General features: G+C 34.1%; 1 protein-coding gene across 6 annotated transcripts in view; it reads left to right on the top strand.

Annotated features, from left to right (window-relative positions):
- Window positions 1-12,999, top strand: part of UBR3 (ubiquitin protein ligase E3 component n-recognin 3) — a 280,063-nt gene extending 267,064 nt beyond the window's left edge. For all 6 annotated transcript variants that reach the window (XM_058300669.2, XM_058300664.2, XM_058300668.2 and 3 more), the window contains 4 exons: window positions 1,196-1,375; window positions 9,450-9,659; window positions 10,180-10,319; window positions 10,616-12,999. In XM_058300669.2, coding sequence (XP_058156652.1) covers window positions 1,196-1,375; window positions 9,450-9,659; window positions 10,180-10,319; window positions 10,616-10,733 — 648 coding nt within the window. In that variant the 3' untranslated portion in view covers window positions 10,734-12,999. The remainder of the gene's footprint in view (window positions 1-1,195; window positions 1,376-9,449; window positions 9,660-10,179; window positions 10,320-10,615) is intronic.
- The last annotated feature ends 2,542 nt before the right edge of the window (window positions 13,000-15,541 follow it).

Here is a 15,541-nt window from a genome sequence, read left to right as displayed (position 1 = left end):
GTCACAGAAGAACACACAGTGAATGGACACAGAGAGCAGACAACTGGAGCGGGGGGGTGGTGGGGGGAGGAGAGAGAAATATAAATAAATAATAAAAAAAAAATGAAAATAAATGCCTTCTTATGTAGTTGTATAAATAAGGATTTGTGGTTTCATTTCTAGATATTTTTAAAAATTAAACATCCTTTCTGCTTGTATATAATTTTGCATTCTCATTTTAATTTCTTTGTAGCATACCTCAGAATTTTGTACTTAGAATCTACAGTTCAGTTTTGCAAACATTTATTGAAATTCGTCTACTAAGTGCCAAGCACTGGGAAGGCAGAATCACTACTCCCAGAGAACTCACAATCTTATGGAGAAGGCTGATTTTTTTTTCCAAAGTAATTGATAACAAATTATAAATGCAACAATAGAGATGCCTACATAGTATGGAAGGATTAATTTTATTTGAGTAAAGCTGTGTGGTCTGTGATCTCATTGAGTGGTTGCTGGAAGGATGATAGAAACACACTAGCCTCCTAAATAGTCTTTCAGTTAAGTAAAGAGGGGTTAGGAAATATATTTTGGTGTTTATGAGACTACCAAACTGTTTTAAAAATCAACTTTAGAAGTCCTTGGATCACTGATTTCTCTGGTTCTTTTAAAACTGGGTTAAGCGTCATCTCTCAAAATTTTTAAAACTTAATTTTAAAATATTATAACTGATTTTGTTTAACACTCGGTGTTCTGGCAAATTAAGTAGCATTCCCTCTTGTGCAGTTCATGTTTTTATTATTGTTCTACTGTGTCTACAGTCTGGCAGCCCATGTCTTTCTAACCAAAAGTAGCTTGTTGTTTGCCCCAAATAAACAGTTGCTTTCATAGAGTAGCTAGGATATATAGACTGTGTTCATAAGGTATGTGACAACTGTGTTTTAAAAATAAATGTATAAAAGAAGAAGATGTTAATGCACTCAGAAGCTAACTTTCAAAGAGAAATGTTTGGGGGATATTTGGATGTAACAACTAGGAACCTTATTAATATATCTCTCTTTTTTGCTCCTTTTACTCCTTTTACTTTTCTTCAGTTGACTCAGTTTAGAACATTTTCTTACTATTCCAAAGTAATTGATGAAGATGACACTTAAAATACCTACAATGAGAAATATTCTTGATGAAATGACTTGAGAATTTTCTGTTTCATGTTTAAAAGGAAGAAGAAGAATTTGCAGTTCTTGCCAGCTGCCTGGGACTTCTACCAACATTTTACCAAACAGAACATCCATTTATCAGTGCGTCCTGCCTGGATTGGTCAGTTCCAGCATTTGATATTATATCTCAGTGGTGTTTTGAGATAAATTCATTTACTGAACAACATACAGAACAAGGAAAGGTATGTAAAAAAGTAGTATTCATTTGCCATGATGGTGATATGCTCATAGGTAAGACAGTAATGATAACTTTTGGAAGAATTTCTAACTTCAGAATTAGATATTCTTGAGAGCATTTATTAAACTGATTAAGTTGGAAAATTATTTATATAAATTTCACTTATGCACATAAAAGCAGAAGTATTTCAGTTAACAAAGGTTAAGATATCGGTGTGTTACTTTTGGTTTCTGTCAACAGATTTTTATTGAATATCTCAAATAATCATAGCACTGGACTTGGATGATAAAAATGAATTTAAGATAGACAAAGAATTTATAATCTTATTGGAAAGAATACTGTGTTAGATAGAAGTCAGCAGTTTGGACTAGAAGATGTAAAAGGTCATGTCTTTAATTTTTAAGTTTTTTTGGGCTTGTACTGCCAGGTCACCTGGGTTTTATGTTAGAGATGAGTGAACTGGAGAGGTAGAATAGGGGAAGCTGTGGATGCCTATGGATGCCATGATTCATGATTTGGTGGTCTGACATTCTCCTATACCTAGAACTACAGTTTTGTTTTGTTTTGTTTTTTAAATTAGAGAAGTCGTGGCTTTACAGATCATTCATAGAATACAGAATTCTCATATACCCCCCCACCACTTATATATACTACTTGCTTTGGTGTGGACTATTTGTTAAAATTGATGACAGCACTTTTTTTTTTTTTAATCATTGTACTATTAATTAAACTCCGTGGTTTCACTTAGGGTTCACTGTCTAGTATAGGTCCATGGAGTTCTAAAAAAATTTTATTGTTTCCATATATACAATCTAACATTTCCCTTTTAATCATATTAAGATATATATATTTCACTGCTGTTAATTGTGTTCACAATATTTTACTATCATCACTGCCATCTATTACCTAAACATTTCCATTATTCTAAATAGGAAGCCTTAACTTCCCATTCCATATACCCTCTGGTAAACTCTATTCTAGATTCTTACTCTGTAAAATTTGCTTATACTAATTGTTTCAAATCAGTGAGATCATACAATATTTGTTTTTTTCTGTCTGGTTTATTTTACTCAATATGATGTTATCAGGTACATACATGCATGAGGACTTCATTCCTTTTTACAGCTGAATAATATTCCATTGTCTGAATATACCACATTTCATTATCCATTCAACAGTTGATGGACACTTGTGTAGCTTCCATCTTTGACAATTATGAATAATGCTGCTATAAACATAGGTGTAAATATCTGTTTGAATCCCTGCTTTGAATTCTTTGCTCTATATACCTAGTAGCAGGATTGCTGGCTGGTATGGTAGTTTTATACTTAACTTTCTAAGGAATTGCCAAACTGTTTTCACTGTGGCTGCACCATTTTACATTGCTACCAGCAATGAGTGAGAATTCTTTTTTCTCTGCATCCTATCCAACACTTGGTATTTTCTGTTTTTTTAGTAGCAGCCATTCTAGTGGGTGTGATGGTATCTCATTGTGGTTTTGATTTGCATTTCCGTAATGGCTAATGATGTTGAGCATCTTTTCATATGCTTTCTGGCCATTTGTAAATCTTTGGAGAGATGAGTTCAAGTCTTTTGCCCATTTTTAAACTAGGTTGTTTGTCTTTTTGTTGTTAAGTTGAGGGATTTCTATATATATTCTGGATATTACACATTTATCAGATATGTGGTTTCCAAATATTTTCTCCCATTGCATAGGTTGTCATTTTACATTCATGATAAAGTCCTTTAAGGTGCAAACTTTTAAATTTTGATGCAGTCCCATTATCATTTCTTTTGTTGCTTCTGCTTTGGGTATAAAGGATAAGAAACCATTGCCTAATACAAGGTCCTGGACATGCATCCCTATGTTTTCTTCTAGGAGTTTCCTAGTTTTAGCTTTTATATTTTGGTCTTTCATCCATTTTGAGTTGATTTTTGTGTGCGTTGTGCTTTTTTTTAAACAAATGGAGATCTAGTTTTCCTAGTTTCTAGTATCATTTGTTGAAAGGACTATTCTTTCCCAGTTGAGTGGTCTTTGCCACCTTGTCAAAATCAGTTGACAATAAATGAGAGGGTTCACTTTTGAGCTATCGGATCTATTCCATTGGTCTATATGTTTGTCATTGTGCCAGTACCATGCTGTTTTCATTACTGTGACTTTATAGTAAGTTTTAAGATCTGGAATTGTGAGTTCTCTAACATTATTCTTCTTTTTCAAATTGACTTTAGCTATTCATAGAACCCTTACCCTTCCGTATAAATTTGATGTTTGATTTTTCCATTTCTCCAAAGAAGGTTGTTGGAATTTTGATTGGGAGGTGCATTGAATCTATAAATTGCTTAAGGTAATATTGACATCTTAACAATGTTTAGTCTTCCAGTCCATGAACACAGAATGTCCTTCTGTTTATTTAGGTCTTTGATTTTTTTCAGCAATATTTTGTAGTTTTAATAGATTTATTCCTAGATATTTGATTCTTTTAGTTGCTATTGTGAATGAAATTTTTAAAAATAAATCTTCCAATTTTTCATTGCTTGTCTATGGAAACATAGGATTTATTGATCTTGTACCCCGCCACTTTGCTGAATTCATTTATTAGCTCTAGGACCTTTGTTGAGGATTTTTCAGGATTTACTGTATATATGATCATATCGGTTGTGAACAGGGAAAATTTTACTTCTTTCTTTCCAATTTGGATGTCTTTTATTTCTTTTTCTTGCCTACGTGGTCTAGCAAGAACTTCCAATACAATGTTGAATAATAATGGTGACAGTGGGTATCCTTGGTAGAGGGAAAGTTTTCAGTCTTTTACCATTAAGTAGGATCTTAGTTGTGGGCTTTTCATATATGCCCTTTATCATGTTAAGAAAGTTTCTTTCTATCCCTACACTTCTAAGTGTTTTTATTTTAAAGGGGTGCTGTTGTGTCAAATGTCTTTTCTGCATCAATTTAGATGATCATATGGTTTTTTCCCCCTTCATTCTGTTAATGTAGTATATTACATTAATTGATTTTCTTATGTTGAACCAACCTTGCTTACCAAGAATAAATCCCACTTGATCATGGTATATAATTCTTTTAAATGCTGTTGGATTCAGTTAATATATATTTTGGTGTTGAGGATTTTTGCATCTATATTTATAAAAGATTATGGTCCATAGTTTTCTTGTGGTATCTTCATCTAGCTTTGGTATGAGGATGACATTGTCCTCATAGAATGAATTAGGGTGTTTTCCCTCCTCTTCAGTATTCTGGAAGAGTTTGCACAGAATTGGCATTAAATCTTCTTGGAATGTTTGGCATAATTCCCCTGTGAAGCCCTTTGGTCCTAGGCTTTTATTTGTTGGGAGGTTTTTGATTACTGATTTAATATCTTTACTAGTAATTGCTTTGTTGAGATCTTCCATATCTTCTTCAGTCAGTGTGGTTAATTTGTGTTTCTAAGAATTTGTCTCATCTAGATTATCTAATGTACTGGCATACAGTAGCTCATCATATCCTTTTACAGTCCTATTTATTTCAGTGGGGTTGGTAGTAATGTCCCTCTTTCATTCTGATTTTAGTTATTTGTATCCTCTCCCATTTTTTTTTTTGTCAGTCTAGCTAAAATTTTGTCAATTTTCTTGGTCTTTTCAAAGAACCAGCTTTTACATTTGTTGATTTTCTCTATTTTTTTCCTTCCTATTTCATTTATTGCCACTCTTATATTTGTTATTTTCTTCCTGCCTGCTTTGGGTTTAGTTTGCTCTTCTTTTCCTAGGAGATTAGGTCTCTGATTTGAAGCCTTTTAATGTAAGCATGTAGAGCTATGTATTTCCCTCTTAGCTCTACCTTCGCTGCATCCCATATATTTCAGTATGTTGTATTCTCATTTTCCTTCACCTCAAGATATTTCCTAATTTTACTTCTTTTTTTTCCTTTTTAACCCATTGGTTAAGAGTATGTTGTTTAATTTCCACATATTTGTTAATTTTCCATTTCTCTGTTATTGATTTCTAGATTCATTCCATTTTGGTAAAACAATATGCATTTTTAAAATTTGTTAAGACTTGTTTTGTGACCCAGTATATTGTCTACCATGGATGATGATCCATGTGTCCTTGAGAAGAATGTGTAAATCTGTTATATGGGTCGCAGTGTTCTCTATATGTATCTGTTAGGTCTAGTTGGTTTAAAGTACAGGACTTTAGATTCAAGTCCTGTACTTCCTTATTGGTGTTCTGACTTGATGTTCTATCCATTATTGTATGTTCTATATTAACATCTCCAACTATTAATATTAATGTAGAACTGTCAGTTTCTCCCTTCAAATCTGTCAGTATTTGCTTCATATATTTTGAAGCTCTGCTGTTATGTGCATATCTGTACCTGCCACTTCTCCCTGTTGAATTGTCCTCTTTATCAGCATATAATGACCATCTTTGTCCCTCACAACTGTTTTTTTACTTAAAGTCTTCTCCTGCAGACAACATATAGTTGGGCCATGCTTTTTTATCCATTCTGCCAATCTCTGCCTTTTGACTGGAGAGCTTAATCCATTTACATTTAAAGTTGCTACTGATAATACAGGACTTTCTTCTGCCATATTTGTAATTAGTCTTTGTAAGTCTTATGACTTTTTTGTCCCTTCCATTTATGCATACTTTCATATTTAATTGATTTTTGTGTAATACCTTATTGAATGCCTTTTCATTTCCCTTTGGATATATTTTTCATCTCTTTTACATGTGGTTACCATGGGTTAAAATTTAACATCCTTAATATATATTAACAGTTTGATACCAATTGGTTTGATACCAATTTTATGTCAATAGCATGCACATATACTTTTCCTATACCACCATGTTTTGGTAAGTTTGCTACTTATATCTTTGTACATTGCATGTCCAAAGCCTAGATTTATGATTACTATTTAAGTATTGCATTTTAGCACCTGTAGGAAGTAAGAAGTATAGTTACATAGCAAACAATACAATACAATAGTACAGACATTTTAAATTACCCAAGTGTTTACCGTATTAGTCAGCCAAAGGGGTACTGATGCAAAACACCAGAAATTGGTTCTTTTTTATAAAAGGTATTTATTTGGGGTAGGAGGTTACATAAAGCATAAGTTACTTCCTTCACCAAAATCTATTTTCATGTGTTGGAGCAAGATGGCTGCCAAAGTCTGCGAGAGTTTAGGCTTCCTGGGTTCCTCTGGGCTCAGCTCCTCTGTTTTTCTCCACAAGGCCAGCTGTAGACTATGAAGCTCTCTGGGCTTTGCCTCTCTCCACAAGATCAGCTGTAGACTATCAGGCAAACTCTCTCTCTCCCTGGGGCTCCAGCTTCAGCATCAAATGCCAGCATCAAAACTCCAACATTAAGAACCCTCTCATCAAAAGCTCCAACTCTGTCCTTTGGCATGCCTTTTATCTGTGAGTCCTCACCCCACTAAAGGGTGGGGACTCAATGCCCTAATGACATGGCCCAATCAAAGCCTAATCATAACTCAATCATGCCCAGTAATAGACAAGATTACAAACATAATCCAGGATCAAATTGCTACAGATAATTTATTGTTGGTCTTTATTTCTTTACACTGCTTTGAACCACTGTCTAGATTCCTTCTTTTTTAAAAATTATTTATTTTTGTTTTTTAATTAGGCACTGGGGATTGAACCTGGGACCTCATGTATGGGAAGCAGGTGCTCAACCACTCAGTTACACCTGCTCCTCCCCGACCTCTCCCCGGCCTCAGCATTTTTCATTTCAGTTTTTATTGTCTTCAACTCCAGTTGTACTGTTTGGTTCCTTTTAATTTTTCTGTCTCTTTACTAAAAAACTCCAATATTGCTCATAAGTTTCTTGGCAGATTTTAAAAGTACTGGTGGCCTATCACCTTCACCTCTTTCCTGCCCAGTACATACACATCCTTCTTCTTACCCATGGAGTTGCTCATCTTCCCCTAGCCAAAACAGTGTAATCATCCCATTTACAACTGCAAATGCCCCTACCACTTTCTCAAATACAAGCCCAAAGTCACATTCAAATGTCATGGCCTCAAAATTCCCTGAATCCAGAAACTCCGGTAGATGTCCATTCTTCCTTGATTTGTTGTACTCACATCCTGATGATCTGGAAAATTTTAATTAGCACTAACTCACCTTGATTTCAATACTAAGAGACAGGAAAAGAAAAGTAAGTAAAAACGTTTCAAAGATATATGACACAGCAAGCAAGAAAATTTGCGACTAGTTACAAAGTGGCAGCTAATATTCCATTAAAAATATGACTTCTTTCACCTCCCTTTTCATGTTCTCCAACTGGTTGGATTTATTTTACCAAGAATGTGACCTGAACTTTCAGAGATTGGTCTTATCTTGTTTATATGAGGCTGTAATAATTTTGTTTTCCATTTTTACCTGCCAAGTTTGGGACATAAATAGGCCCCTCTAAGCTCCAAATGTTCTGCCACCAATCCTCATTGTATAGCAATATTTCTTTTCCTCTTGATAGGGTCAGTCACTCCATGCAAAAAGCCATCCCCATTTGTTCTCTTAGTAATGTGAGGAATTTAGAATGGTCAGGTGGATTTACTTTCCAATTCAGTGAAACTATTGTTATATCCAATCTAGAGGCACAGTTACTTTGTGTGCTTAAACCACAGCAGAATCCAGAATAGCAGGGAAGCAAATTTGAGGTTGAATTTTTAGGTGTAATCATGAGAGATGCCACAACCACCTTTATCCCTTGGTTCCCATACTTGTGTGTTCCTGCGATAAGAAAAGATTGCCCATATATACTTGTTGCTCTTTGGAGCCTATGTGTCATTCTTTAGGAGCACATATTTCATTCTGTAGGTGTTTTCTTCCAGTTGGCATCATCTAAAAATTCATCAGTCCAATAGTTCATCATTTAAATGATGATTGGGTATATGTTAAGACCAGTGAATTCCATGGACATCCACCTATTGCCTTACATCTCTCTTTGTGAAGGAATTTCTTTGATTAGAGGGAGTATGGTGTGGCTTCCAGGTAATGTACGTTCTAACCTAGAATAAGTGTCAAGCCTACTGGGGACAAATTACTATCCCTTCCACTGATGGAAGGGTTCTAGTGTAACCAACCTGTTACAGAATATACCATTTTTGGGCCAGGTGTTGGGCACTGAGTCCTGAAAATGGCATATTGTGAGCCTATATATTGGCTTTATCCTTGCCACCATGGTCAGTTTATGGTGACCAGCACCAAGCTAGCTACTTAATTACTCTATTGATTTATATAGATTACAGCTATAGGTAATGTGAAATAATCACCCTATAAATTGTCTGTCATTTGTATAGTTTCTAAAGATAATAGATGCATACTACATTTTGTCCATTTTATGTGTTAATAGCGTAACATGTAGAAATATTTAGTGCTATTGCCAGTATTTGTATAATGAGTAAATAATACCCTCCAGGAAAATTTAACAAATTTGGTGTGGTTGTTTTTTGTTTTTTTGGGTTTTTTTTGTACTTAGATTAGGACATTTATGAAGAGTTGTAGCTCCAGCACCTATGATGCAAAAGATCTTAACAGCTTGAACTATAACAAATTTTATATCAACTAAGAAGGTTTTGAACAGAAATAATAAATTATAACTATGACCTTTCTTAAAGGAAAAAACCAAGAAATTATTTAGATTATTTGAGAAAGATCAAAACTTTGTGTTTAAAATGTGTAACTATTTTAAACTTTTATGTTAAGCATATTTAAAAACAAATAAATCTAAATATATTTTCCCTACATGTTTAATGGTATTTAATATTTTTCTCTTAAAGTAATACCAAGGTTTTATATGTTAAGATACTTAATCTCAAAAAATTACATCACATGGTGAATTGGAAACTACTTTAAAATAGAGAGGGGTAATTGTTGAAATGCTATTTTAGTCATTTACGTAATGGAACATGAGAACAGTGTTAATAAAGAAAATAAGTCAAATTCTTGGAGTCAATCCTTTCTTAGGGAAAAAAATGTATTTAGTAAATTAAGTATTTTGTTTTAGTGACTTAAATACATAGAATGAATGACTATTTTGGGGTATTTTTTAGGCCTTGCTTATCCAAGAGTCAAGATGGAAATTGCCACACCTACTACAGTTGCCTGAGAATTATAACACCATTTTTCAGTACTACCACAGAAAAACCTGTAGTGTCTGCACCAAGGTTCCTAAAGATCCTGCCGTTTGTCTTGTTTGTGGTACTTTCGTGTGCCTGAAAGGTCTTTGCTGCAAGCAACAAAGTTTCTGTGAATGTGTATTGGTAAGCAATAGTAAATAATTTAAAATTTATGAAAACTTATATCTCATACCACATGGAAATGTGGCATATATGGTCAAACCAGCTCTTCAAATTTAACCTTTGGATTACTACATATAAGGGTTTTGTTTTTTTCTTTTCTTATTCTCCTTAAATCTATGGAAAGTCTTCCTCTGCCATTCTTAAGTACAGTTCCAGTTTCTCTCCCTACTCTCACTGTCCTTTAATAGTACATGCCTTTCAATGTTGTGCTGTGAAACAGTTGTCATGTATGTTTTTGGAGATGCTAGACTCTGAATTAGATTGGCTCTTAATTGCTTTCCTAGATAATCTTTACCCAAATTCCTCTTAATGTATTAATAATAAAGTATCAGGCTTGGGGTTAAAAGCTTAATTTTGATGAAATCTTGTTAAAAACTCTTCTTAAAATCTCTGCTTTTTAGAAGGCATTTAATGAAGTCATTATTTTATTATAAAACCATTTAGTTATGGAGTTCATTGGTATATTTTAAATATTTTTTAGCATTCTCAGAACTGCGGTGCTGGAACAGGGATTTTCCTTTTGATCAATGCATCAGTGATTATCATCATTCGAGGCCATCGCTTCTGCCTCTGGGGTTCCGTGTATTTGGATGCTCATGGAGAAGAAGACCGGGATCTTAGGTCAGAGGTGCATGGATATATCCGGGTGTTTTATTAAAGTTTGGTCATAAGGACAATATGCCCTTCTTAGCTTTGTAATTACATAGAGAGAGAGAGAGAGAGATTCTAACAGTCAGTGACTTAGAGCAATTTGTAGTTTTTTAGATGGTTTCCCCTTCAGCATGCTTATGAAATATTGAACAAACCAAATTGTTCTATGAGAATTTTGCCACAAATAATCTATTAAAAAAGAAATGCATGGTAAATTTCCATTATATTGTATTATTTTTAATACTTTTTTTTTCTTATTATTCTAGGCGAGGCAAACCTCTCTACATTTGTAAGGAAAGATACAAAGTTCTTGAACAACAGTGGATTTCTCATACCTTTGACCACATCAATAAAAGATGGGGTCCACATTATAATGGGCTATGAATCACCACCTCAACATTGCATCATACCATCATTTTCATTACGAATTTACTTTCATCAACAATAAGCTTTAACTTAATTTGGGGGAATTAACACTTTTGCTGGGGAAAAAAAAGAAAACATACATTATGAAGCCTTTCTAAAATTAGGTGCTTGGTAATCACAATAATGGTATAAATTTTTTTTTTTTAATTATCTGGAGAACATAAGTGAAATCATTCTCTTGTGGTAATTTTTTTTTTTTTTAGTCCACAATTAATAAGAAGCACAACTTGTTCAAAAATCGTTTAGAAGTTATTCTCCCAAAAATGCGTATCAGTTACTCATTGGTACTTAGAGTGGGTGTGATTTATTTGACATTTAACTGCTTCCTTATTTGTGTTTAATTTGCATCTGCTAAACGTATTGCATCTTTTCTTCTGCCATTGTTGTGTTGATTTGAGAATTTTGTTGTATGTAAGTAAAAAAAAAAATGTAAAACATGATTTATGTGAAATATTGTATAGTAAAAGTTGGTCTAATAGTAGAACTTTAAAATTTTTTTATTATTGTGAGGAGTCAGATGTAAGTTTAAAGCTTTGCTGAAAACTTAATTCATTCTCAGGAATTTCATAAATATTCTCCCCAGGTAAATAATTGAAATAGCTGTAAAATAAGTAGATAGTTGCTGTTAATATAATATGGGACATTTTGGGATATATGTGTGATTGGGGATTCCTTAAATAAACAAAATTTGCCATTTCAGTTGGGTAAATTGCTAGCAGTAGTAACAAATAGATTTTACTATAAAATCAAAAGTTTTAAGAGCATACACATGGCAGATTTTGATTCTGTGCATGCCCACCTTTTATTTCCAACCACACTTTTGTTTAAATGATTGGATTGGAAATGCGCAGAGTTCTTCATAAATGAAACATAATTTTGCAACTTTCCTATCAGCTCAAGAGGTTAAACTATATTATATCTATGCAGTGTAATCACTGCCATTTCTGCTTGGTTTCCTAAAAGGGAAAAAAAGGCTCATGAATGAGCCATGCATCTGCATTCTTTTAGAAACTGCTGTGGAAAGCAATTTATATTTTTAGCATTTTTAAGTCGTAAGAATGGGAATGATTGAGCTGAAACCCACTCTATAAATAGGGAAGGAAGAGTATCAAAAAAGCATGTTATATATTGCTAACAAGATTTTTTTCCCCAAGTGGCTCAGTAATTCAATGATTATTTCATATACAGTGCTATCAAGCAATTTCTGGTATTTTGGGTTTTCATGGCTTGTATAAAATCACATTTTTTTATGTGTAAAAATAAAGTAAAAAGAAATCTAATGATAAAATATGAAATAAAGAAGATCCATAATATAAAAAGTAATTGAATGACATGATGTTAGCAGAATATGGAAATAGACAATAAATGATGGCCTAGCATTAAAATAGGGAAGGCAGAGCAGTACATTTTCAAATACATTAAAACAGTCAAAAATTTACCTATAGCTCTATAATAAAATACATGGAAATAGCTTGCTATTTTTATATACATTTCCAAAATATTAAAATAACTTTCTCTAAGACTAGAGTGAATCTGTTTGACTAAATACCATCCTTTCCAACACATTGCTACTTTTTAAAATACTGTATCATAAGTTTGGCCTATTATATTTTTTGCATTGGTCATTATGAATACCAGACCATTTTGTAAGTGTGATTGAAGAGCAAAATGCTAATTTACATGTCCAGTAAATACTGTTACAGGATTCACAAACTTGAATAATTCTACAGTTTGAAACTCTGATGCTATGTATACATGATATAATGTACTCAGACTTTGATTACTACATATTTAAAATGGAATGTTTTATGGTTGTGCATATGGATGTGAAGTGAAAATATTAGCCTTAACATTAAAATTTGGGTATTTGATAGTGTTTATTTTCATATTGGTGAATTAGTCACCAATAAATTTTTAAAAAGCACTTGGTTGAAAATTGTACTTGAATACATACATGCATGCTGCTAAACTAGAACTTTAATTTTTCTCCAATAACTTTTATAAGTCCCATTCATAAGCTCACTTTAAAAAATAACAGGTCCAGTTAGAGTGATGTGTGTATATTATTAAAAAAAATGTACTGGTGTGATATCTTGTATGAATGATCATTTAAATACAGTACATTACTGTAGAAGCTAAATCAATCTTTATAATTAAGCAGAAATTATAAAATTAGGAATAATCAATATTGTAAGATATGTTAATAAAAATTTACTGTCATTTAGTTTGTGAAAGGTCCTTACAATTTTTAATGCTTTAATTGTTTTTCTTTGTTTTCAAAGATTTTGACAGTAATAGATGTGAATAAGCATGACTGAAAAGATCAAAGCATAACATAACTTATAGTCATTTTAAGGTAAAATAAGTATAAAGAGATTGCTTTGGCATTTACCCTTTAATTATTAGCTAGTTGTGGTTTCTTCTATTCTTATCTCATAACCAATACAAAGCCTTTGCTAAGTGTGTTTCTTAGATAGGAACGGGGAGAAGGAAATGGGTATGTAGCTTTGTGGAGCATTGGTTGGTCCTCTCTGTTTTCTGAAATTTCCCTGCTAGGCCTCAGGAATTTAAAGTGCTTTATTATACTGTTTATTTTGAGCTATCTGTGGTTTTGTTTGAAATGACCCTCACCCCTACCTCCACCTAGTAGCTTACCAGCCAGTTTCCAGGTCAGAATCTATTTCTGTTCTCAAACCTTTCTTTATGTTTTATGATTCTGTTAATTATTGATTTCTTTGACTTAGAAAGGTGCTATTTAAAGAATTGAAGGCTTGGAGGTAACAACAGTATGAAATGAGATGTTGAGTCTCTGTACTATCTTGAAGATTATAATTAGAAGCTCCCAAATTCCTGTTGTTGGCTTATATGTTGGACACCCCCCTCCCCCCCACAAAAAAAAGGCATGATTTTAACCATGTAGAATCAAATGGCTGAAGCAAGGTGCACTCACTGGTAGTCATGCATGGCACTTGATGTTTAGTGGGAGAGCAGAAAACTTAAAACTGTGTCTCAGTCCCATTCACTGCCTTTCCTCTACCTTTATGATCTAGCTTAGTGATAAGAACTTAGCACTGGTTAGTTTATTGCGGTTGAGCTGGAGTGGGCAGAATGATGTCAGATAATTACTTTCTATTTATGACACTGTAAGCTCCCTTGATATTCAGGCACATCAAGTATGGAAGAGCTATTACCTGCCATGCTGATATACAGTAATCAAACAGTAGTGACGTGGATATAACTCCATCTGATGCAAAACAATGAAAAGGGAACTTCGTGACGAGCTGCCTTTGTGTAAATTAAATTAATGTAAGATGTCATTAATATCAAAATTGATGAGACAGGGCCCTACAGCAAGCCAGAACAAATAGGGTTAAGAGCACAGATAAAGACTTCAGCTTGGGGAGAAGGAAAAGGGACACGAGAATGAAAGAAAGGAATAAAGCAAAATGACTCATAATTGATTCCCTCTATTTTTTTGGTGACAAAGAAGCAGGAATATCTGTTGGGAGTGAGCAAGCCTAGTACATCTGGGGACTTGAGGGGAGTGGTGAAAGTTCAGACATATATCAGGCAAGGGAGTAAGTTAGAAATAAGAGGAAGCACACAAAAGTCATACTGAGAGCCCAGTTGGATTAGAAGCCATAAAATTTTAATGGAGCCCCTGTGATCAGCAGTCCAGGACCTGAAGGAGAGAAATTAGACTGCTAAATTAATTCCTGGTTTGGCTCTTAGAGAGGTAAAATCAAGGTGGTAAGAGAATTAGGGTTGAAATGATTGTGCAGTCCATGCTGCATTTGTAAGTTAAATTGAGTGGTGTAGAGTTAGAAGTCACAGTAAGAATGAATGAGCACATTTAATGGGCACTTTCAAAGTTTTCTTTTGAAATTATGAGAAATTGCCTGTGTTGAAGCATTTGAGTTCATTTATTTTGTGAATATTTATTGAGCTTCTCCTGTGTGCCAAACACTGTGTTAAATACTGGAAATACACTGGAGAAGCCAGATAGTCTTTTCACTCACGTAGTTCTCTGTGTAAGGGGTTTATTAGCTTCAGTCAAAAGGAAGTCTGAAGGTAGACAATCCAGGAAGGGGGCAGCTGCTCAAGGAAATCATTATTGATCCAGGGTCCTCCCACTTTCCTTTTCCTCATTCTTTGATTATAGCTTTCATCGTCATGGCTGAAAGGTGGCTGCTAACTCCATTTTCCAGGCAGGATAAATGCACATGAGCCAAAAGCCTCTTCTGAGGTTTGTCATTTACTCAGCAAGTGAAGCCCTTTCAGCCTTCTTTACATAAATCTCATTAGTCAGTACTGTCATGAGGCCACTTATGCAAAGAAATCTGGGACGGTGAGTTAGCTTTTCAGCTTCAATGCTAGAGGAATATGGGTGGGGTGGCGTGGGGTGGGGTAGGCTGGGGGGAAGAACTGTGAATGACTTTTAGGTAGCTAATTTAACTTTGATTTCTCATCTGTTCAATGGAGACAGTGGCTAATGTGTCCACTAAATGAACATAGACACTTCGGGCATCCAGCAATGGAAGATTAATTCTGATTGCATTAGGTATCTTGCTGTGTAACAAATTATCCTAAAACTTAATGCTCTAAAACAATAAACATTCATTATATCAATTTCTGTGGGTCAAGAATCCAGGTATTTCTGTCCCAGGATCTCTCACAAGGCTGCAGTTAAGTTGTCAGGCAGGACAGCAATCATCTGAAACTTGGCCAGGACTGGAGGATCTGCTTCTCAACTTATTCATGTGGTT

The sequence above is a fragment of the Dasypus novemcinctus genome, chromosome 7 (genome assembly GCF_030445035.2).
Source record: "Dasypus novemcinctus isolate mDasNov1 chromosome 7, mDasNov1.1.hap2, whole genome shotgun sequence".
Classification (NCBI taxonomy): domain Eukaryota; kingdom Metazoa; phylum Chordata; class Mammalia; order Cingulata; family Dasypodidae; genus Dasypus; species Dasypus novemcinctus.
The sequence above is the reverse complement of the archived record's forward strand: the minus strand, read 5'-3'. Positions and strand labels throughout refer to the sequence as shown.